Raw genomic sequence first — 23,919 nt, 5'->3', positions numbered from 1 at the left:
AGTCGCTGACTCCCAGATGGCTCTCCTGGATTCACCCAGGGCCTGGGGGAACTCACCGCCCTGCAGGGAAGGACAAAACCAGGCCTGGCTGGTTTTGGTTCCTGCTAATTGAGGAACCCCAAGGCCTTGAGTGAACATAGGCAGTTGCCAGGGAGTGGTTACAGCAGGGCTTGGGTAAGACCCAGTGCTGTGCTGGCTTCAGGTCTGGCCCAGCACAGTCACAGTGGTGGTGGCTACAGGGGTGCCTGTGTCACTCCACCCCCAGCTTTAGGTGGCTCAAAACAGAGAGAGAGAAAGAGATTCTTTGGGAGAAAGTAAGGGAAGAGAACAAGCATCTCTGCCTGGTAAGCCAGAGAATTCTCCTAGATCTTGTCCAAGACCATCAGAGAGGTACCTCTAACGAGTCTGCAAGAATGACAGCGTTACTGGGTGTGGAGTGCCCCTTAAAGCAGAAACAGCTTAGATCACAACACCCAAGTCCTTTCAAATAACTGGAAAGCCTTCTCCAAACAGAGGGCTACAAATAAGACAGTGAAGACTACAACGAATACCTAACCCATGAATGCCCAGATACCAAAGAACATCTACGAGAACTAGAAGGAAGGACATGACAAGTTAATCACGGTTGTCTCCAGGTGACAGAGCTGTGTGTGCTTGTCATTTGCTTCTCTGCGCTTTTCTCAATATTCGAAAATTAAGACCATCCCAAAGAAAAACACAATTATGCTCTATTGGGCTGGGCATGGTGGTTCACGCCTGTAATCCCACCACTTTGGGAGGCCAAGATGGGTGGATCACTTGAGGTCAGAAGTTCAAGACCAGCCTGGCCAACATGGCAAAATCCGTCTCTACTAAAAATACAAAAATTAGCCAGGTGTGGTGGCACATGCCTTTGATCCCAACTACTAGGGAGGCTGAAGCAGGAGAATCGCTTGAACCCGGGAGACGGAGGCTGCAGTGAAGCTGAGATCACGCCACTGCATTCCAGCCTGGGTGACAAAGTGAGACTCCGTCTCAAAAAATAATAATAATTAATTATGCTCTATTGTAGACATACCCTTGGGGACAATTACCCTGTCAGATTTGCTCTATCAACCTGTGTCCCTTTCTCTCCTGCAATAATCTGGTTGGCTAGTATTTATTGAGTGCTTTTTATGTGCCGGGCTCCCAGTGCCAAGTCATTTGCACATGTAATTATCTATATTTTATAGATGAGGAGAACAAGTCTCACAGAGATGAAGTGACTTTCCCAGGGTCACACAGCTGCTGCACAGCATAGCCAGCATTTAAACCTGGGACGGGTGCCTGCCGAGCTCGTCTCACTTCATCATCAGGGAGTGGCCTCCGTCAGGCTGAGGGCACTGGGTTTCCCTAGGAGGGCAGCACCGTCCTCCATGGGGACTGTGGAGTGAAACAGATGTAACCATCTGCTGGGAATGTCCAGGACAGGCTCCCTTGAATCGTGGTACCCAGAGCTCATTATCGCAGATGCTACAGTGCCTGCCAATGCTACAAGCAGACTTTCCAAATGAGGACACCTGAGACACCCCCAGCTGCCGAAAGCCCAAGGAACCTGATACCCTTCTTGAGCAAGCCCAGCATGCCTCTAAAGGTTATCTGGAGCGAGGTGGGAGAGGATTCAGCTGGCTTAGAGGCCTCCCCATCCCTACCCACTTGCTGCTTCTTACCGCCAAAGCCCCTTGTGAGAACAAATAGGAATTTTTTTTTTTTTTTTAGACAAAGTCTTGCTCTGTTGCCCAGGCTGGAGTGTAGTGGTGTGATCTTGGCTCACTGCAACCTCCAATTGCTTGGCTCACAAGCAATTCCCCTACCTCAGCCTCCAGAGTAGCTGGAATTAGAGGCACATGTTACCATGCCCGGTTAATTTTTTTGTATTTTTAGTAGAGATGGGGTTTCACCATGTTGGGCAGACTGGTCTCGAACTCCTGACCTCAGGCAATCTGCCCGCCTCGGCCTCCCAAAGTGCTGAGATTACAGGCATGAGCCACCGCGGCCGGCCCAAATTGGATTTGTAATACAATAAATTAGGATGGTATTAATGCCCACAAAGCTTGTTTCCTTTTTAATTAAATGAACTCTTCAGGGCACTATGTTTTGGTTTTGTTCATCTCCATGGCTAGAGATGAATAGAAAAGTCCCCAAGTTGTCCCCATTAGTAACAGGACACAGAATGGAGGCCCTCATGGCCTCTTTTTGAAGAGGATGGTGGACTCTGGGGGCCTCACCTTTTTGGAGGATTCCTTATGGTCTGTCATGATTCATGCCTCCCCCAGTCCCTTGGGCTCCATGGAAGGCAATGACACTTTTCTTTGTAGAGAGAAATTGGTAATTTCTCTGTGTCCTTTTACCCCCAAATCATTTTTTTTAATTGAATGACAAGAGAGAGGAAAAAACACCCTTTAACATTCCTAATCTGATTGAAAGCCCCCAGAAAACAGCTCCAAGCTGGAGTTTTCCAGCTGTTTGGTAAAATGAGCTTCTCTCCTTGAGGAGCATTTCACCGCAGCAGGAATCGCTCAGGTGCCCCTCCCGACAGTCCCATCGGGCAGGCGATTTTGATTGTGTAGGTGAGGCTTAGAAAGGTCACGGTTTGTCCGCAGCTCTGCCACTAGTAAGGAGCAAAGCTGGGACTCGCACCCAGGCTGTCTCTCTCCAGGCTCCAAGGCCCTGGCTGATCTGCTCTGCTGCCTCTCCAGGATCCTAGCAAGCAGTCGTCAACCTGGAGTTAAGCTGGTGTTCGCTGCTCTTATATAAGAGGTTGTTGTAGACTACAACGTTGGTGGCTCTCTATGTATATATTAGGTGATGCAAAAGTAATTGCAGTTTTTGCCATTACTTTTTTTTTAATAGCAAAAAACTGGGCCAGGCGTGGTGGCTCATGCCTGTAATCCCAGCACTTTGTGGGGCTAAGGTGGGTGGATCACTTGAGGTCAGGAGTTAAAGACCAGCCTGGCCAACATGGTGAAACCCCATCTCTACTAAAAATACAAAAATCAGCTGGGCGTGGTGATGGGCACCTGTAGTTCCAGCTACTCAGAAGGCTGAGGCAGGAGAATCACTTGAACCTGGGAGGTAGAGGTTGCAGTGAGCTGAGATCACGCCATCGCACTCCAGCTTGGGCAACAAGAGCGAAACTACATCTCAAAAAAAAAAAAAAAAAGGCAAAAACCACAATTACTTTTCATCAATTTACATAAACTATGCTCCTTGGTATTCACACCCATTGTAGCCCCTTCCCCATTGACTTTGGCCTTGGCTGTGTGATTTGCTTTGGCAGATGGGACATAAGTGTGGCACCAGCAGAGGCTTGATATGAGTTTGGGCATTCAGACTTATTCTTTTGGAATCTGTCTCATGGTGTCCTGAGCTCTTATGTAGAGAAGTTTGGCTACCACTATTGAAGAGGCTTCATGGAGAAGAAACTTTCAGCCAGTCTCCGATGTTCCAGCCATCCCACTGGACACCAGGCATGTGAGGAAGAAGCCATCTTGGATGGTCTAGCCCCAAGACACCACATGGAGCAGAAGAACCGCCCTGCTAAGACCAGCCTTGGTTGCAGAATTGTGAGAATTATGGTTTTAAGCCACTATGTTTAAGAGTGCTTTGTCATATAACAGTTAACTCTGTTAGCCCATATAGAGCAACAGAGGCCAGACACATTAATAAACTAAAGGAAAATGGTCTCACACTAGTGCTTTAGACAGTGCTGATAGTTTTCCCTCAGGCACTTATACTATAACCAGAAGAGTCTTTTTTAAAGTGAAATTTTTCTTGGACTTAGGTCAATAACAAATTTGGTATCTGTTTTCTCTTGCAGGACATTTTAGAGCCTTTGGTGTCATTCCCGGGAAACAGTGGGGAGCTGGGTGCCACCCAGAAAATAAGACCAGTCAGTTAAGGGTAGGGAGAATTGGTCTGAATCAAAATCTGACTAAACTGCAGTGCAACCTGGGGACTTTTCCCAGGAGGGACAACATGTTTCATCATCTGAGCCCACTGGTGGTTCTCTGGATGGGGTTGAGTGACCAATCAGAACTGGGTGTCTTCAGACCCATCTGATGAGTTTCCACACCTTGAGTCTGGTCCAAGGTTCCAGTTTCTTCTAGCAAGTTAAGTAGTGAGCAGAGCTAATATCATTCTGCCCTTACTTTCTGTTTCCTATGCAGAATCTAGAAGTCTCAGGAGTTTGTGGACCCTACACAGCTGGTATTTCCAGGAACTTTCTTTTTTTTCCTTTTTTTATAAAATATCTGGCACCACTTACCCCCAGTCATGCTGGATATATTTCTGATGTTTGGTTTCTTTTGTAGAATCAAAATCCTTAAGGCAGAGGGAAGGCGGGACCTCAGGTGGAGTGTGAAGGCCATCGTGCCACCTTGAAGAGTAGCAGACAATCTGAGTGAGGGGAGGAAGGGAAACAAGCTAGAAAGCGTGGCCTCCTGAAGGCAGCAGATTCAGCCTCACAGGCCATCACATACCACATCACATCCCACCCTTTCCTGGTCCTGTTCCCGGGCCTGCCTTGCGGTGGGCATGGTTTGGAACCAGTTCTCCCCCTTGTCACATCTCAGTTTCTGATGAGAAATTCCTAACGCAAACTTCCTTGTGCCCTTCTCCTGGCCTGGAACATCCCCATTCCCTTCCCTAAGGCCTTCCCATTCCTCGGAAGCTGCAGAGTCTTCGCTAGCAGGCTGGTTGGTGCTGGGCTCCTTGGCTAGGAGTCACCGTGGCCTCTTATTCTGCTTGACTCTGAGCTTCCTTATCTCACTAGGGCCTGGAAGGCAGGGGCACATGTGAGACTTCTTCCACAGGCTCCGGAGCACCTATCAGAGCCTATGCACATAGCACGTGTCCAAAATACACACGATTGAATGAACAGACAAACGAATACCACTTGCAATCACAAGTGAAATAAGAGGCCGAGTTTCTGTCTACATGTGACTTCTGTTATTTAGACTTAGGTTTCTAGAAGGGAGGGATGCTCCCTCAACCCCACTCTAGGCACAGTGCCTTATACAGATTTTTTGGTGAGTAAATAGGTATTGTAGATTTTTAAAAGTAGAATGTGTTTTAAAAATCTCAATTAAAAGTTAAAAATATTATTTTTTAAAAATAGAGATGGTCTCAAACCTCTAGGTAATTGTGTTCAGAAAGGAATCCTGTAAGTTGATTTCTTTTTTTTTTTTTTTCCCCTTGAGATAGGGTCTCACCGCTCTGTCTTCCAGGCTGGAGTGCGGTGGCGCGATCTCATTTCACTACAACCTCCACCTCCCAGCTTCAGGCAATTCTCTTGCCTCAGCCACCTGAATAGCTGGGATTACAGGTATGTGCCACCACACCTGGCTAATTTTTTTGTATTTTTAGTAGCGATGAGGTTTCATCATGTTGACCAGGCTGGTCTCAAATTTCTGGCCTCAAGTGATCAGCCCACCTCGGCCACCCAAAGTGCTGGGGTTACAGATGTAAGCCACCATGCCTGGCCTAAATTGACTTCTTATGCCATAAAAAGAGAGGTTTTGGCCAGGTGTGGCGGCTCACGCCTGTAGTTCCAGCACTTTGAGGCTGAGGCAGGAGGACTGGTTGAGGCCAGGAGTTCAAGACAAGCCTGGGCAACATGGCAAAAAACCTATCTCTACCAAAAACAAACAAACAAACCAAAACCATAGCCAGGCGTGGTAGTACGTGCCTGTAGTCCCAGCTACTTGGGAGGTTGAGGCGGAAGGATCGCTTGATCCCAGGAGGTCAAGGCTGCAGTGAGCCGAGATCACACCACTATACTCCAACCTGGGAGACAGAGTGAGACTTGTCTCAAGAAAACAAAACAAAACAATAGGTTTTAGTGTGTCCGCAAAATCTAGAGCTAGATAACCAATCGTGTTGGTCTCTAAAGCATAGCCAAGGTCCTTTTCATCCAGATAGACCCAGTGCCTAGCACAGTGGTACAAAAGTGGCAGTTCAGTAAGTGTTTGTTGAGTGACTGGCTGACTGCAGAACGAATGAGAGCATGATTCAAGAGCAGTGCCCATAGTGAGGGTTCTGGACAAGCCTGACTTTCCACAACTCTTTCTATCTAAAGAGAAGAACTCATTGGGATTCCAAACCACCAGTTTATGTTTTCAACTCTAATCTCATAGACAGAAAATCATGTAAACGCCAGGGCCATTTTAACAAAGAATTTGAGATTGCATAAAATCTCTAGCAAACAAAACAAAAAGAATATGCTTTGGAAGGAGGAGAGATGTATTTAGAGCCAACAGTGAGTACTTTAATAGCTTCAGGAACAAAGTGCCTATTAAAGGGGACACAGGGGAGAGAACACTTAGTTCCCTCGGGCTGGGGGGAGGGGTGCTGGGAGGAGTCAGGTGACGTAGGATTCCATTGCCCAGTGGAAGATTCTGAGGCTTAACGCAGCTGCTTTGGCAGGTCAGGCCTGGGCTTGCTAATGCCTGGCCCTGGCAAGCCTGACCCCCTTAGCCAAGCACTGAGCTACCGGCCAGGGTCCTGAATGTCTGTGGTTTCCCAGGGGTCACTGCACACTGCAGAGGACCTAGCACCTCTGCCTGGCACTCAGCAAAGGCTAAAGAGAGAAGCATTCCATAACCACGTGGGGAGTAGCAGCCACCCCTCTGATAAGTGTCCTCATTTACCCAAACCCACCGGAATGGGTCACCCCACAGGCATCTCCACCCACCCTCATTATTACTCTAGAGGGCAGCAGGTGCAACCTGTGTGCTGTTTTGCAAATACATTTTAGCCAGAAGACCAAAGTCTGAGGGTTATGGCCTTCTCTTTCCTTTATTTATGTATTATTTTAATATAATGTAAGTGGATTCTAGGTTGCTTTCCTGACCTGAGAGAAATATGTGTTGCCAGACATCCTGCCCTGTGAAATGCATGCTGGGAGTGTGCTAGGCACCCCAGTGTCACCCACCGTGCATGCTGGGAGGGAAAGAAGGCTGAAGAGCCCCAACCTTACAGAGTCCTCCTTTTGAAGGCAGGGTCAAACAGGGTGTAACTCAGCTTTTGCAAAGTTAAAAAAAAAAAAGGCTTCAATATATACCAACCAGAGAATGCCCACTCACAGTAAATGATAGCAACTACCACCATGTATGGGTACTAACGGTGTGCCAGGCTCACACTAGGGCCTTTACGTACATCATCTGTTTGATTGTCACTATAGTTCCACCAAAAAAAGGCATTGTTAATCCTATTAAGACAGAGACTGAGTTCAAGGAGGTCAAAGAAGTTACCTAATAATAAAGCAAGCCTAAGTCCATGTTTGTTTGATCACTGTCTACCTATTTATATGTGTGAATCTATGTATGTATTCATCAATCCATCCATCCATCCACCCACCCATTCATTCATTCATTATCCATTCACCCATCAATCCATCCATTCACCCATCAATCCATCCATCCATCCATCCACCCACCCATCCATCCATCCATCTATCCATCCATTCATCCATCCATCCATCCATCCACCCACCCATCCATCCATCCATCCATCCATCCATTCATCCATCCATCCATCCATCCATTCACCCAGCTATCCATCCATTCACCCAGCCATTCATCCATTCACCCACCCACCCACCCACCCAGCCATCTTGTGGTGTTAGCAATCACATCTTCAGTATATTTTAGAATAGCAGGGACCTAAGCTGGGAGCAGTGGCTCACACCTATAATCCCAGCACTTTGGGAGGCTGAGGAGGGCAAATCACAAGGTCAGACGTTCGAGACCAGCATGGCCAATATAGTGAAACCCCATCTTGAGTAAAAATACAAAAATTATCAGGATGTGATGGCAGGTGCCTGTAGTCCTAGCTACTTGGGAGGCTCTGGCAGGAGAATCGCTTGAACCCGGGAGGCAGAGGTTGCAGTGAGCTGAGATCTCGCCAGTGCACTCCAGCCTGGGTGACAGAGTGAGACTCCATCTCAAGAAAAAAATAAAAGAATAACAGGGACCTTCCCAGTACCCGCTACAAGGTGATTGGTGATTCTAGGGCCAGAGCCTCTTCAGTCCATGTGTTTTTAGGGACTGAATTCTGAGCTTCTCAGACTTTCTATCAGGGCACTGGGGAACCCACTGCTGCATGGCCCAGGTATCTTGTTCCCCTGAGTGTCTTCCTCTAGAAGTGAGGTAAAATGGATCCAATCAGTGAGCCCTGGCTAGATTCCACAAAGCTCCCTTTCCACTGTGAGCTCTCTCTTTTCTCTTCAGAGAACAAAACTATCAAACCCAGAAACATCATTCCCTAACATCAAATATATCAGAGAAGGGCCCCACAGACAGTAAAGTTCTTAGCAGGATCTGACATGCCCCAAACTTCAGTGTAAAAATATCTCATGCATGCTTGTCACAGATGTCTGAAATTCCACCCTTAGAAAGTAATTTCTCTGCTTTATCCAAGCAATCCAATCCTAGGACTGTATCCTACAGATGTGCTCAACAGTGATGAAATGACTCAGTACATGGCAGCACTGTTTGTAACAGAAATGATTTAGAGACAGGCCAGGCACAGTGGCTCACGGCTGTAATCCCAACACTCTGGGAGGCCGAGGTGGGGGGATCACTGGAGCCCAGCAGTTCAAGACCAGCCTGGACAACACAGGGAAACCCTGTCTCCACAAAAAATACAAAAATTAGCCAGGCGTGGTGGTGCATGCCTGTAGCCCCAGCTACTTGGGGGGCTGAGGAGAGGATCCCTAAGCCCAGAGGTCAAGGCTACAGTGAGCTGTGATCACACCACTGCACTCCAGCCTGGGTGACAGAGCAAGAGCCTGTATAAAAAAAAAAGGAAGGAAGGAAGGGAGGGAGGGAGGAAAGGATGGAGGGCCAGGCACAGTGGCTTACGCTTGTAATCCCAGCACTTTGGGAGGCCGAGGTGTTACAAACTAATTAACTGTTCTTTATTCTGGCTTCTGTAAATCTGGTAGCTGCTACCTGGTACATTATATTTGAAAAATAGCATTTTGAGAAATGCATTGTACATTCTTTGGGTGTTATCTTGCCCTGTGACCTTGCAGCTAGTCAGCAAGAAAGGCAGGTGAATCACCTGAGGTCAGGAGTTAAAGACCAGCCTGGCCAACATGGTGAACCCCGCCCCCTCCCCCCACCCCGCACTGTCTCTACTAAAAATACAAAATTAGCCGGGTGTGCTCGCACATGCCTGTAATCCCAGCTGCTCAGGAGACTGAGGCAGGAGAATCACTTGAACCTGGGGGGTGGAGGTTGCAGTGAGCCAAGATCGCGCCACTGCACTTCAGCCTAGGAAACAACAGAGAAAAAAAGGAAAGAAAGAGGGAGAAAGAAGGAAAGAAAGTAGGAAAGAGAGAGAAAGAAAGGAAGAAAGGAAGGGAGGGACCAGGCACGGTGGCTCATGCCTGTAATCCCAGCACTTTCGGAGGCCGAGGCGGGTGGATCACAAGGCTGGGAGTTCAAGACCAGTCTGGCCAACATAGTGAAACCCCGTCTCTACTAAAAATGCAAAAAGTTAGCTGGGCGTGGTGGTGCACGCCTGTAGTCCCAGCTACTCGGGAGGCTGAGGCGGGAGAACTGCTTGAACCCGGGAGACGGAGGTTGCAGTGAGCCGAGATTGCGCCACTGCACTCCAGCCTGGCGCCTGGCGACACAGCAAGACTGTCTAAAAAAAGGAAGGAAGGAAGGAAGGGAGGGAAGGAGGGAAGGAGGGAATGATTTGGAAACAGAGTAACAGGAGTTGATGAAATACATTAAGGACTGGTTAAATAGAAGAGTAGCTGAATAAACTACGGCACATCTATGCCATACAGTGGAATACTAGGGACTGTTAAAAAGAGTGAGGCTACTGTACACACCTTATCTGAATCAATCTCCCAATGATGCAAAATGAACAAGGCAAGGTGGAGAATTCTCTACCAGCCGACATGCCCATGTTCTGTTCACATCCACATAGACAGCTGTGGAAGGAGGGAGAAGAGCTTGGTAGTAATGGTGCCCTCAGAGGGGAAACTGGGAGGCTGGGGCCTGAGCAGGGCTGGCTGTGGCACTATGTTTTATATTAATGGCACCCTCTGGAGTTGTGCTTTGGGGTAGCCTTGATAGAAAAGGGGCTTTCTACTCTTTATCATTTCTGCACTTGGGTTTTAGAAGCAGGGTCCTGCTCTGTTGCCTAGGCTAGAGTGCAGTGCTGCAATCACAATTCACTGCAGCCTCAACTTCGCGGGTTCAAGCAATCCTCCCACCTCCGCCCCCCGAGGAGCTGGGACGACAGGTGAGCACCACCACACCCATCTAATGTTTTAATTTTTTTGTAGAGATGGGGCTGGTCTTAAACTCCAGGGCTCAAACGATCTGTCAGCCTTGGACTCTCAAAGTGCCAAGATTACAGGAGTGAGCCAGCCATGCAAGGCCAAAGTCACCGTCCCTGGCCATCAGTCAACTATTTAGCCTATAAAAACACGTTTATCTCTTTGCAGATTTCAAGGATTTTAGAAGTTTTATGCCAGGAAACCAGAGGAAGACCAAATATATATCTCGGCTCACAGTGCATTTTTTTTTTTTTTTTGAGACAGTGTCTCGCTTTGTTGCCCAGGCTGAAGTGCAGTGGCGAGATCTCAGCTCACAGCAACCTCTGCCTCTTGGGTTCAAGCAATTCTTCTGCCTTAGCCTCTGGAGTAGCTGGGATAACAGGTGCCTGCCACCACGGCCAGCTAACTTTCGTATTTTTAGTAGAGATGGGGTTTCACCATATTGGCCAGGCTGGTCTCGAATTCCTGACTCGCAATCCTCCCACCTCAGCCTCCCAAAGTGCTGGGATTACAGGCATGAGCCACCGTGACCAGCCTAAATACAGATCTCATCATATCACAGTACCTTACTGAGTGGTGGTAACACTTAAAGGTGTAAATACATGAAAGGCTATCAGGACACTTCTGGCCAGTTCACAGCGCTGCAGAAGTGTTACCTGTGTTTATTACTCTGTGCCCTGTGCTGGAGACACAATGGTGAATAAGACAGTCATAGTCCACACTCGCAGGGTTTACCATCCCAGGAGACAGACATTAAACACATAATTACCATTGTGTCTGTCTCCCAGGAAAAGATAGAAAAGTAAACAGTTAACTATAACACCATGTGCCTAGTGCTCCCGGGCTGTGGACTGGGGGTGGAGGAGGAGAAGGGGCTGAGTCTAAAAGGAGAATAGGGGTCAGACTAGCAGCAGGCTGGGGAGGGAGAAGCCCTCTAGGCTCAGGGGTCTGCAGGAGCGAGGCAAGGAGGTATGTAGGGGGAGCAGCTGTCCGTGCTTCGGAGCCTGACATAAGGTGGGAGGGGACAGGGGCAGGGGCTGGGCAGGAAAGCAGAAGCCGGCTTGTGGAGAGCCTCCTGTCATGTCAAGGAATTTGGATTTATCTCGGAGCCTCAGGAAATCGCTGAAGGTTCTGAGCAGTGAGTGATTTGTGAAATTTGACTTTTAGGATGATCACTTGGGCTGCAGGTCAGGGACGGCAGGGCAGCCAAAGTGGGAGGTTGACAGATGAGAGGGGAGCACAGGGCAGAGACAGGAGCATCAGAAAGTCTCCCTTGCAGGTGTGAAAGGAAAATAAATCTCGAGACCCCAAAATCACTAAGCGAAAGGGAAAAGTCAAGCTGGGAACTATATAAGCCTGCCTCCCATTTTATTCCTAAATAAGATAGCTACAAGATGAATTCCCTGTGGGCTTCAAGATCTTTACCCTGAAACAGTTCTAGTGAATTTCACCCTGGCAATGTAAATTGACAGCGTATTTTTACTGGTGCCCGACAAAGGGTAGACAGAACTCAAAAGTCATCCCTCTGCTCACCTGAGACAAATGCATATCTGATTGCTTCCTCTGCCCTATTGTTTATGTAAAAATGCAGATTCACAGCTGGGGGCAGTGGATCACGCCTACAATCTCAGCACTTTGGGAGGCCAAGGTGGGCCAATCATGAGGTCAGGAGATCAATACCATCCTGGCTAACACAGTGAAACCCCGTCTCTACTAAAAATAGAAAAAAATTGGCCAGGCGCGGTGGCTCACGCCCGTAATCCCAGCACTTTGGGAGGCCGAGGTGGGTGGATCACGAGGTCAAGAGAGAGAGATCATCCTGGTCAACATGGTTTAACCCTGTCTCTACTAAAAATACAAAAATTAGCTGGGCATGGTGGCACGTGCCTGTAATCCCAGCTACTCGGGAGGCTGAGGCAGGAGAATTGCTTGAACCCAGGAGGCGGAGGTTGCGGTGAGCCGAGATCGCGCCATTGCGCTTCAGCCTGGGTAACAAAAGCGAAACTCCATCTCAAAAAAAAAAAAAAAAAAGAAAAGAAAAAAATTAGCTGGGTGCAGTGGTATACGCCTGTAATCTCAACTACTCAGGAGGCTGAGGCAGAAGAATTGCTTGAACCCAGGAGGCGGAGTTGCAGTGAGCTGAGATTAGGCCACTGCACTACAGCCTGGGCAACAGAGCGAGTACGTCTTAAAAAAATAAATAAATAAAGGCAGATTAACTGAGCCACACTAAGGCATGACTACTCCTGTACCCCCATCTCACATGTAAATTGTGTATTCAGCGAAAGGCTAATCAATCTTACACGTATTGATTGATCTCTCATGTCTCCCTAAAATGTATAAAACCAAGCTGTGGTGCATGTCTATAATCTCAGCTACTCCAGAAGGTGAGGTGGTTCACGCCTATAATTCCAGCACTTTGGGAGGCCAAGTTGGGCAGATCACTTGAGGTCAAGAGCTCAAGATCAGCCTGGCCAACATGGCAAAATCCTGTCTCTACTAAAAATACAAAAATTAGCCGGGTGTGGTGGCGCACACCTGTAATCCCAGCTACTTGGGAGGCTGAGGCAGGAGAATCACTTAAACCCAGGAGGTGGAGGTTGCAGTGAGTTGAGATTATACCACTGCACTCCAGCCTGGGTATCAGAGTGAGACCCTGTCTCAAAAACCAAAACCAAAACCTGTGTATATATCCTTGAATATATGTCCTCGGGACCTCCTGAGGCTATGTGTTAAGGCTGTGTCCTTAACTTTAACAAAATAAACTTTTTTTTTTTCAATGAGATGGAGTTTCGCTCCTGTCTCCCAGGCTAGAGTGCAGTAGCATGATCTCAGCTTACTGCAACCTCCATCTCCCGGTTCAAGCGATTCTCCTGCTTCAGCCTCCCAAGTGGCTGGGATTACAGGCACCTGCCACCACGCCTGGCTGATTTTTGTATTTTTAGTAGAGGCAGGGTTTCAGAACGTTGGTCAGGCTAGACTTGAACTCCTGACCTCAAGTGATCTGCACACCTTGGCCTCCCAAAGTGCTGGGATGGGACTACAGGCATGAGCCATTGCACCCGACTGGCAAAATAAACTTTCTAAATTGATTGACACCTGTCTCAGATACTCTTGGGTTCACACAGGAAAGAACCTCACAGGGGAGAGGCTGCCTTCATCCTTCATGGGCCCGGCAAGGCCTTCATGAGCGGGCAGTGCTCAGCACACCTCAAGAAGCAGCTGAGGCTGCTCCTGTGATCCAGAAACAAGGAAGCAGGCTCACACCCAGGGGAGGGGGTGTTCTTTCAGTTCAGTGAAGACAAGGCTTTCCATCTGCTGTACTCACTGCTGGACGTGCACCATCAACAGTGCCTGGCACACGAAAGGTGCCCAGTAAATGTTCACTGCCAGCCAGGTGCGGTGGCTCACGTCTGTAATCCTAGCACTTTGGGAGGCCTAGGTGGACGGATGACTTGAGGATAGGAGTTTGAGACCAGCCTGGCCAACATGGTGAAACCCCGTCTCTACGAAAAATTCAAAAATTAGCTGAGTGTGGTGGCGCACGTCTATAATCCCAGCTACTCGGGAGGCTGAGCCACCAGAATCACTTGAACCCAGGAGGCGGAGGTTGCAGTGAGCCGGGATCTTGTCACTGCACTCCAGCCTAGGCGACAGAGCCAGACTCTGTCTATAAATAAATAAATAAAGTTCACTGTCAGGAGAGATGGGCAGAGCTCATCTTCGAGCATCATCTTGTGGGCTCACACAAAGGCAGCTGAGCTAAGTAAGGCAGCCAGGGAAGCAGGAGAGAAACTTTGTGACTCAGAAGCAAGTATTTCAAGGAGGAATTTATGGTCTGGGGAAGTCAAGGAAGATAAAACCCAACAAGCATCCTTCTCCCAGTTTATCCCCAGAAAGCCCTCACAGCTCCGCCAGCCCGGAAGCACAGGGAGTGCCTTCTGGTCACCTAGGATCATATTTAGAACCTCGAAGGGTGCATGTGAAAAAGAGAAGACACAGCTTCCTTGAAGCCTCCGGTCTAGTAAGAAGATTCTATTATTCACAAGAATAAACAACTCCCAGCATCACAAAACTCTGATTTTGGTTTCTGTAGATGTCCCCTGGATCACTTCCCCAGAGTCCCGCAGCTTGATAATGGAAGAACAGAATGAGTAGGTGTGCAGACCTTGTCTACTCATTATTTTCTGTGGTAGGAGTTGCTCAACGTTTGCCAAGAGAGTTGCTGGTGGTAGCCTAAATACAACTGCAAATTTGCAAAATAAGTGTTGCTGCAAGGAAGAAGGCATCCTAACTGCATAAACCTTTTATTTAAAGATATTATATTATAATAGCAGAGAAAAAAGATTGGGGAAATCCTGGTAGTCACAATTAAGATTTGACTACCAAATCAAATTTAATAGGTCAAATACAAGGGCTCCCCACATGCAAAGAATTGTTGATTAAACAAGTATTTTCTTTCTTTCTTTATTTTCTTTCATTCTCTTTCTTTCCTTCTTTCTTTTTCTTTCTTCCTTTCCCTTCCTTCCTTCTTTCCTTCCTTCCTTTTTCTTTCCTTTCTTTCTTTTTCTTTCTTTCTTTTCTTTCTCTCTTTCTTCCTTTCTCTCTCTTTCTTTCTTTGATGAGTCTCACTCTGTCGCCATGCTGGAGTGCAGTGCTCTCTCTCTCTCTTTCTCTCTCTCTTTCTCTCTTTCTTTTTGAGATGGAGTCTCACTCTGTCACCATGCTGGAATGCAGTGGCACAATCTCGGCTCACTGCAACCTCTACCTCCTGGGTTCAAATGACTCTCCTGCCTCAGCCTCCCAAGTAGCTGGGACTACAGGCGCCTGCCACCACGCCCAGCTAATTTTTGTATTTTTAGTAGAGATAGGGTTTCACCATATTGGCCAGGCTGGTCTCAAACTCCTGACCTTCTGATCTGCCCGCCTCAGCCTCCCAAAGTGCTGGGATTACAGGCATGAGCCACCACACTTGGCCCAAACATTAGCTTTATGACTCTGAAAATGTGGGAATAATTCTGTCTGCCCAATGTGACTGCGAATGACCATTCTTAGAGAGTTCTGGAATATCTGAGAGCCTCATTCTTCGTGTGAATCTGCTTTTAGCTACTTAGCCAAATAAAGCAACCCAACCAAGTGGCAAAAGTCCAAGGTATGACTGCTATGGGCAACAAAGGCCAGCCCTTCTGTTTCACAGTTTGCTTGGCCTGTAAAACCAGAGCACATGTGTTTGCTTATTTAATACAGAGTTTCTGCAACGGGTCCATCAGGCCAAATTCCTGTAACCACAAAATATGATCCATGAAATCTACATGCGGGCTGAGTGTATGATGCTGCCAACAGTAAATGCTGAGTCATCGGTTCCATGGTTAGTCCTAGAGATAAACCAGGCAGTTGCTCTAATGATGTTTAGCTACTCTTGCCTGCACAGCTCAACCAACGGCCAGATCTACAAGCCTACTTCAAGGTCACCAGGAACACCACTCCCTGGTTGGAGAGACTAGGGGCTCCACACATCTCCATCTCCGGGAGAGAATCTGCCAGAGTGATAATCACCTAGAGATACCACCTGCATACACAGAAGACATGCTGAACTAATAGCAAGGTATGCCCAATCTTCGGGCCTCGGTTTCTTTCTTTTATTATTTATTTATTTATTTATTTATTTTGAGACAGGGTCTCACTCTGTCACCCAGGCTGGAGTGCGGTGGCACAATCACAACTTACTGCAGCCTTGACCTCCTAGGATCAAGTGACCTTCCTCAAGTGACCACCTCGGCTTCCTGAAAAGCTGCAACTACAGGTACACTGCAGCATGCCTGGCTAACTTTTGTATTTTTTTTTTTTTGAGACGGAGTCTCACACTATCGCCCAGGCTGGAGGGTAGTGGCGTGGTCTCGGCTCACTGCAACCTCCACCTCCTGGGTTCAAGCGATTCTCCTGCCTCAGCCTCTCAAGTAACTAGGACTACAGGAGCACACCACCATGCCTGGCTAATTTTTGTATATTTAGTAGAGACAGGGTTTCACCATATTGGCTAGACTGGTCTTGAGCACCTAACCTTGTGATGCACCCACCTTGGCCTCCCAAAGTGCTGGAATTACCGGCACTTTGTAAGTTAGGCTGTGCCCAGCCTAACTTTTGTAATTGGTAGAGACAGAGTTTCACCATCTTGCCCAGGCTGGTTTTGAACTCTTGAGCTCAAGCAATCCCCCTGCCTTGGCCTCCCAAAAGTGCTGGGGTTACAGCCATGAGCCACTGCTCCCGGCAATGTCCTCAGTTTCTTCATGTCAAATGCCACATGTGCAGGACAGACATTTTGTTAGCATCTTCTAGTTCTATCATTTTCAGAATCTGTAACTAGTTAAACAATAATTTAAGAGTTAACTGTGTTACTGATTTTTAAGTTTTGGGTTTTTTAAATAGATTCCTATCCAGGCACAGTGGCTCATGCCTGCAATTCCAGCACTTTGGGAGGCCAAGGTGGGTGGATTGATTGAGTTCAGGAGTTTAAGACCAGCCTGGGCAAAATGGTGAGACCCTGTCTTTACTAAAAATACAAGAAAATAGCCAGATGTGGTGGTACACACCTGTGGTCCCAGCTACTCGGGAGGCTGAGGTAGGAGTATCGCTTGAGCCTATGTGACAGAGGTTGCAGTGAGCCAAGATCACACCACTGCCAAGAACACGCCACTGTATTCCAGCCTGGGTGACAGAGAGAGACCTAGTCTCAAGAAAAAAAAAAATCCTTTGTTAGAGATGTGTGTTTCTTTCTTTCTCTTTTTTGAGACAGAGTCTTACTCTGCCACCCAGGCTGGAGTGCAGTGGTGTGATCTTGGCTCACTGTAACCTCCATCTCCTGGATTCAAGCGATTCTCCTGCCTTACCCTTCCAAGTAGCTGGAATTACACGTGCATGCCACCACAGCTGGCTAATTTTTGTATCTTTAGTAGAAATGTGGTTTCACTGTGTTGTCCAGGCTGGTCTCAAACTCCTGGCCTTAAATGATCTACCCACCTCAGCCTCCCAAAGTGCTGGGACTACAGGCGTGAGCCACCCAACCTGTATTTCTTTAATTGAGAATAAAATTACCTTCAGTTGGTTGGTGCTTAGAATTACTGGTCTCCAAATCATACATTGGTCCAGAATAACATTTGCCCTGCTCTGAAGAAGAATGCCACATGAGAGTATAAACGTATAGAAAGAAATGTACATAATAAAGCCATTTCAGAAGCAGATATGATGGGACAGATATACTAGCAGATGCCCTTTAAACTTGATCCTCTCATGCTAGGCCTAAAATAAGACAGTTAGGTTTAGTGTGTGTACATATGGGCTATATTTCAGAAGACATGAAATTGGTCTCAATCTAAATAAAAATGAGCTAAGCGCTGCCTGGGTTAATTTACATTCATCTATCAACAGCCCTGCAGAGATGGTTATGTAAGTGCTACAGGATGGTTCCAGCACTTGTTTTGAAGGGTCTTTCAGTCCATTCAAGCTGCATCCAAAAGTAGTTGGGGTTGGGCCCTATTCTATACTGCCCGAGGCTTCACAAACTGCAAACCCCCATATCAGACATGGTTATGCCCTATCTGGCTTGGCTTTCTGGGTTAAATCCTCTTGAGATTTCATTTTATGAGTATTCCTGATTACCAAATGTTTAGAACTCAGCTCCTGCCCCACAAAGTCTTTATGACCTCTTGCATAAAACCAGTGACAGTGCCATATCCAGGCAGGACGAGGACCGTGTACTCCTAACTGCGGAGACAGGAATGCTGGCAGTGTTACTTTTGAGGTCCCTATTGCCCAAGATAATTGCTTCCCTAGGCAAAGGCAAACCTCCTTAAGTGAGTTTCCTGGGAGGACTCGGAGAGAAGGGCCATAGGTGCTCTGGGAGGGAGAGTGCACCATCAGGGGCCTTGGACAATCACAGCAAGACAGTGAGAAGCCTCTGGGGACCATTCTACAGGGGACTTCTTCCCTGGCCGTGCAGCTGACAGGCCCCCCAGGAAGCAGAGTCCCTGAGCTCTCCCTGGCAGCTCTCGGTGCATTTCCAGGGGAACGGCTTGGCAGCCCCGTGCTGGGTGGTGTGCTCCATCTATTTCTATGGTACCTATCACCATGGTACCTACTTGCTCTGAAAAACACAGCTAAAAACAGAACATAAAGAAAAGGAGTGCAGTCTGCTTCCCTGCAGTCACCTTCTGCAGCTGTTGTTATGCCTCATGATTGCTCTCACGGGCTTCTTCCATTCTGAGTTTCCGTGTTTTTGTTGTATGTGACCTTAAAAAACAAGAGGCTTACTATCCGCACCAGCCTCGTCTTGGAGACGATGTGGCCTGAGGCTTCAAAAATGTCCCACTCGCCTTGCTGCAGGTGTACCTTCCTCCAGGGGACACACTCACCCAGGAAGCAGCTCCTCCTGGGCCTTGTTGGGAGCCCCATGTCAGACGTTTTTGGGACAGGGGAAGAAGTGGGGAGGGGGGGATGACAGCGACGTTAGTGCACACTGGCGACCTGAGAAAGGACCTGCATTTATTTCAACAAAGAGGAGCCCATGCTTTCTCAGGAACATCCTGGAAATTGTCTTCAGGGAAAGATTCACAAGGCCAAATCACTTTTCCAAAAGTTTTCTTTTTCTTTTTTTTCTTTTTGAGACAGTCTTGCTCTGTTGCCCAGGCTGGAGTGCAATGGCACAATCTTGGCTCACAGCAACCTCTGCCTCCCAGGCTCAAGTGATTCTCCTGCCTCAGCCTCCCAAGTAGCTGGGATTATAGGCGTGTGCCACCACGCCCGGCTAATTTTTTTGTATTTTTAGTAGAGACAGGGTTTCACCATGTCGGCCAGCCTGGTCTCAAACTCCCGACCTCAGGTGATCCACCTGCCTTGACCTCCCAAAGTGCTGGGATTACAGGCGTGAGCCACTGTGCCCAGCCCAAAGGTTTTCTTTAAGTCAACAATTATCCTTCAGCGCAGTGCTCAGCCCAGCCACTGTAGTCAGACAGAATGTGAGTTCAAATCCCAACTCAGCCACTTGCCAGGCATGTGAGATTATGGGCAACTTCTTGGAGGTTAAATTTAACTCATTTTTAAAATGGGGAATGGGCCAGGCATGGTGGCACATGTCTGTAATCCCAGCACTTTGGGAGGCTGAGGAGGGCGGATGGCTTGAGCTCAGGCGTTTGAGATCAGCCTGGGCAACATGGTAAGACCCCGTCTCTCCAAAAATATACAAAAGTTAGCCAGGTGTGGTGGTGCATATCTGTGGCCTCAGCTACTCGGGAGACTGATGCAGGCAGACTGCTTGAGCCTCAGAGGTCAAGGCTGCAGTGAACCATGATCACATCACTGCACTTCAGCCTGGGCAACAGAGCGAGACCCTGTCTCCAAAAAGAAAAAGAAAGAGGGAAAAGGAAATAGGGATGAGTGTATAGACCTTACAGGGACAAGCCCCTTGCTCTGACCTCAGCCTCCATGGTCATTCCTTGACCTTCTCATCTATAAAATGGGGAGGATCATGGCACCTGCCTCAAAGCGGCTTTGGGACGGTTCCAGGAGATGATATATGTAAAGTGCTGAGAGGGCACCGGGTATGTTGCAAGCGCTCAGTAATTGCTGGAGATGCAGGTGTGAGGAAGAGGGTAGTGACAGCTGGGACAAGGATGCTCTGTGGGGAACGTTTGTGTCAGCCCTATCTTGGTTCTCCTACGTGTGACTTCCTGTCTTCAGTCCTGGTGGAGCAAGTACAAACAGAGTCCCAACCCACGAGTGGACCCCTGCCTCCAGACTCCCAGATGCATCCTTTTATTATTATTATTATTATATTAAAAAAAATTTTTTTGAGACTGAGTTTTGCTCTTGTTGCTCAGGCTGAAGAGCAATGGTGCAATCTCGGCTCACCACAACCTCCGCCTCCCGGGTTCAAGTGATTCTCCTGCCTCAGCCTCCTGAGTAGCAGGGATTACAGGTATGCACCACTACACCCAGCTAATTTTGTATTTTTAGTAGAGACGGGGCTTCTCCATGTTTGTCAGTCTGGTCTCGAACTCCCGACCTCAGGTGATCCACCCGCCTCGGCCTCCCAAAGTGCCGGGATTACAGGCTTGAGCCACAGTGCCCGGCCTCCCGGATACATTCGTCAGTGTCCCTGGGCATAGTGGATGTAGCTGAGGCCAAGCTCAGGCTGTGAGGTGGGTACACCATGCAGAAGGGTCATCAGCCCAGATGCTCGATATGATACACAGGACAAAAGAATTCTCAGGTCCTGGAGAAAACCCCAATGTGGCTACCCGCTTGGAGTCAACAGCCCTGAAGACTCAAGTCTCCCTTTTGCCCACTCATTAACAGGGTGGCTCTGGACAAGTCACTTGCCTTCTCCATCTGTGAAATGGGGCAAAGAGGGAGGTTGGGAGCATTAAATGAGAAAATGCAGGAAAAGCCTCCAGCCCAGAGTCAGCACATAGTGGGCTCTCAGCAACTGTGAGCTCCCTTGTTTCCTAACACCCCCCGACACTGAACATTTTCAGGCTGAGTAAATACCCCATTTAATGAATAAAGGATTAGGCGCTATAATAGGAGGAAACAGGCTCATTTCCTGAATTTTCGAGTAATCCAGTAAATGCTGCACTGAAACTCCCAGACTCACACAAAGCCTGAGGCCCCACAGGCTCCCAACAAGGCCCCTTCCAGCAACCCCAACTCCCTCTCAAATGCTCCATTTCTCACAACTCACTTTCAAGAACAAAGAAACCTCTGCTCTAGCCAAACAAATCTGTGGGCTACAATCACACACTGCTTGTGCCTTCCTGCCTTTTTATTTCACAAAAGCAATTTTCCTGTTGCGATCATTGTGGCTGTCTCCTCCCCGACAAACCCCACTTCCCATGAGAGCCCCCAATTTTCATTTGAGGGTCCATGTGCTTCCGAGGACAGAGAATGCCACTTAAGCTAAACCAGTTAGCCGCTCAATCCCCCTGGCAGGCAGGGATTGATTCCTGAGATCTAAGTTGGTCCAATTAGAATGACTCCCATGACTCCTTTCTTTTGAGACGGAGTCTCGTTCTGTTGTCCAGGCTAGAGTGAGGTGGCACCATCTTGGCTCACTACAACCTCCACTTCCCAGGTTCAAGTGATTCTCCTGCCTCAGCCTCCCGAATAGCTGGGACTACAGGCAAGTGCCACCATGCCTGGCTAATTTTTGTATTTAAGTAGAGACAAGGTTTCACCATATTGGTCAGGCTGATCTCGAACTCTTGACCTCAGGTGATCCATCTGCCTCGGCCTCCCAAAGTCCTGGGATTACAGGTGTGAGCCACTGCACCTGGCTCTGCTCTTCCTGTTTTGACCATTTATATAGTTACTTGATAAATGTTTGTTACCAAATGGCCAATACAATCTCCTACAACCAGAAACATCCTGTCCCGGGGACACCCCCCGCCTCAGCTGAGTAGTCTGAAAAGTACCAGGCTTTGGGCTGAATGCATGACATATGTTATCTCATTTTCAGAAAAAGGCTCATTGCATTTATGTTATTCTCGAACGCAAGGACTGGTGGCTTTTTGCCAAGGCTTGTGAGTGGAGCCTGTGTGAACTGGAAGGGGAGATCTTATACAGAGGAACTAATGCAGAGAGCGGTGGCCCTTCGTGGTGGCACAGAGCTGGATGGAAAGGGCAAGGCCTTTGGTTTAATTCTTGACTCTACATCTTACGTAGATGATCTTGGGCAAGTTACTTTGCGTATTTGTGTCTGAGTTTTTTCATGTGGCGAATGAAGAGGGAATCCCAACACCTCTCTGGGTTACTAGAAGATTAAATCACGTGAGTCAAATGCCCAGCATGATCCTGGCATCGTCTTGCTCTTTCTCTGCTATATTTCTCCTCTGCAGAACACTGACCGGTGGCTGGGCCCTCACAGGTGTACGTTCCCCCATTCTCCGTGGGTGACCACCCATCCCACCCAGGAGCGGAAGGATGATATAGAGGTTCAAGAAAACACTCGCCACCAGGTGGGGAGAAGGTTCCATCCCATTCCTTGCCAAACATAGATTTGCTGCCAGAAAGCCAGAGCGTGTGGAGAGATGGTTGTAGCCCAGGCCACTTGTTTCATTGCAAATCCACTGTATTTAGATTACACCTAAGCCTTTTTCCTCTTGTCTCTGCTCAGCAAGCCACGAACACTTCCAGATCGGACAGCCTGAGCACCAAGTCTGATTTATTAAAGAAAGAAAAGAAGATTTGCCTGGTGGCCTGGCATGCATTTTCAATTAAAATGTAAACTGTTCCTCAGAACAGCCAAAACTGCCATGAGATTTTTTTTTTTTTAGAGGGAGTCTCACTGTGTCGTCCAGGCTGGAGTGCGGTGGCCAGATCTCAGCTCACTGCAACTTCCACCTCCCGATTTCAAGTGATTCTCCTGCCTCAGATTCCTGAGTAGTTGGGACTATAGGCGTGCACCACCATGCCTGGCTAATCTTTGTGTGTGTATATATATATAATATATATATATTTTTTTTAGTAGAGATAGGGTTTAATATGTTCCCCAGGCTGGTCTCGAACTCCTGACCTCAGGTGATCTGCCCACCTTGGCCTCCCAAAGTGCTAAGATTACAGGAAGCCACCATGCCCAGCTGCAAGTAGATTTTTGAGTGTTACCAAATAACCAGTATACGTTTACCCAGGGGTTTAGTCAGCAAAGAGCAACATTATACCTCTTTAGGCAAATTCATTTGAGGGACACTTCTCTGGGGCTTAGGTAGGGGCAGGGAGGGCTGAGGGACAGGAAGAGATAAGAAATCTTTGCATCTTATTACCCTCTTCTAACCTCCTCTTGTACTCAAAGAAGGAGGGAAAGCCCAGCAATTAGGTCTACCCCAGAATAAGTCTTCTGTTGCTGAAGAGTTTCATCTTTATTTTGTTTTGTTTTTTTTTTTTTTTAGACTGAGTGTCACTCTGTCACCCAAGCTGGAGTGCAATGGTGCAATATTGGCTCACTGCAACCTCTGCCTCCCAGGTTCAAGCAATTCTCCTGCCTCAGCCTCCTGAATAGCTGGGATTACAAGCATGTGCCACAACGCCCCGCTAATTTTTTGTATTTTTAGTAGAGATGAGGTTTCACCATGTTGGTCAGGCTGTTCTCGAACTCCTGACCTCGTGATCCGCTTGCCTTGGCCTCCCAAAGTGCTGGGATTACAGGTGTGAGCAGAGTTTAATCTATCTACTGGAAGCAGTACAGTTTCTATTTGTGACAGGTAGTGTTCTCAAAGTGTAGCTCTCCAGGACCCTGGAGTGCTTGTTAAAAATGCAAATTTCTGGTTCCATACTATTCCTACTGAATTAGACACTCTGCACAAATGATTGTGAACCTTGGGTAGCAATTCAGACCACAGATTCTAGAGTCAGATAAACATGGACTGAATGCCAAACTCCAGCTCTACCACCTACTACCTGTGATTCTTGAGCAGGTTAATTAACCTCTCTGGCTGGGCTTGATGGCTTACGCCTGTAATCCCAGCACTTTGGGAGGCTGAGGAAGATGGATCACCTGATGCCAGGAGTTCAAGACCAGCCTGGGCAACATGGTGAAACCCTGTCTCTACTAA

The 23,919-nt window shown here is 47.8% G+C and overlaps 1 protein-coding gene across 3 annotated transcripts in view; it reads right to left on the bottom strand.

Moving 5' to 3' along the window:
- Nucleotides 1–23,919, bottom strand: part of DGLUCY (D-glutamate cyclase) — a 107,306-nt gene that overhangs the window by 57,726 nt on the left and 25,661 nt on the right. For 2 of the 3 annotated variants that reach the window (XM_064375151.1, XM_064375153.1), the window contains exon 2: nt 4,286–4,396. In XM_064375151.1, the coding sequence (XP_064231221.1) occupies nt 4,286–4,388 (103 nt within the window). In that variant the 5' untranslated portion in view covers nt 4,389–4,396. Of the gene's footprint in view, nt 1–4,285; nt 4,417–23,919 lie in introns of all 3 variants that reach the window. The other variant, XM_064375152.1, reaches the window with a different exon arrangement.

The sequence above is a fragment of the Aotus nancymaae genome, unplaced genomic scaffold (assembly GCF_030222135.1).
Source record: "Aotus nancymaae isolate 86718 unplaced genomic scaffold, 86718_ANA_hifiasm-v0.15.2.pri h1tg000011l, whole genome shotgun sequence".
In the NCBI taxonomy this organism is placed as follows: domain Eukaryota; kingdom Metazoa; phylum Chordata; class Mammalia; order Primates; family Aotidae; genus Aotus; species Aotus nancymaae.
Note: the sequence above shows the minus strand (reverse complement) of the source record. Positions and strands in the feature narration are given on the sequence as shown.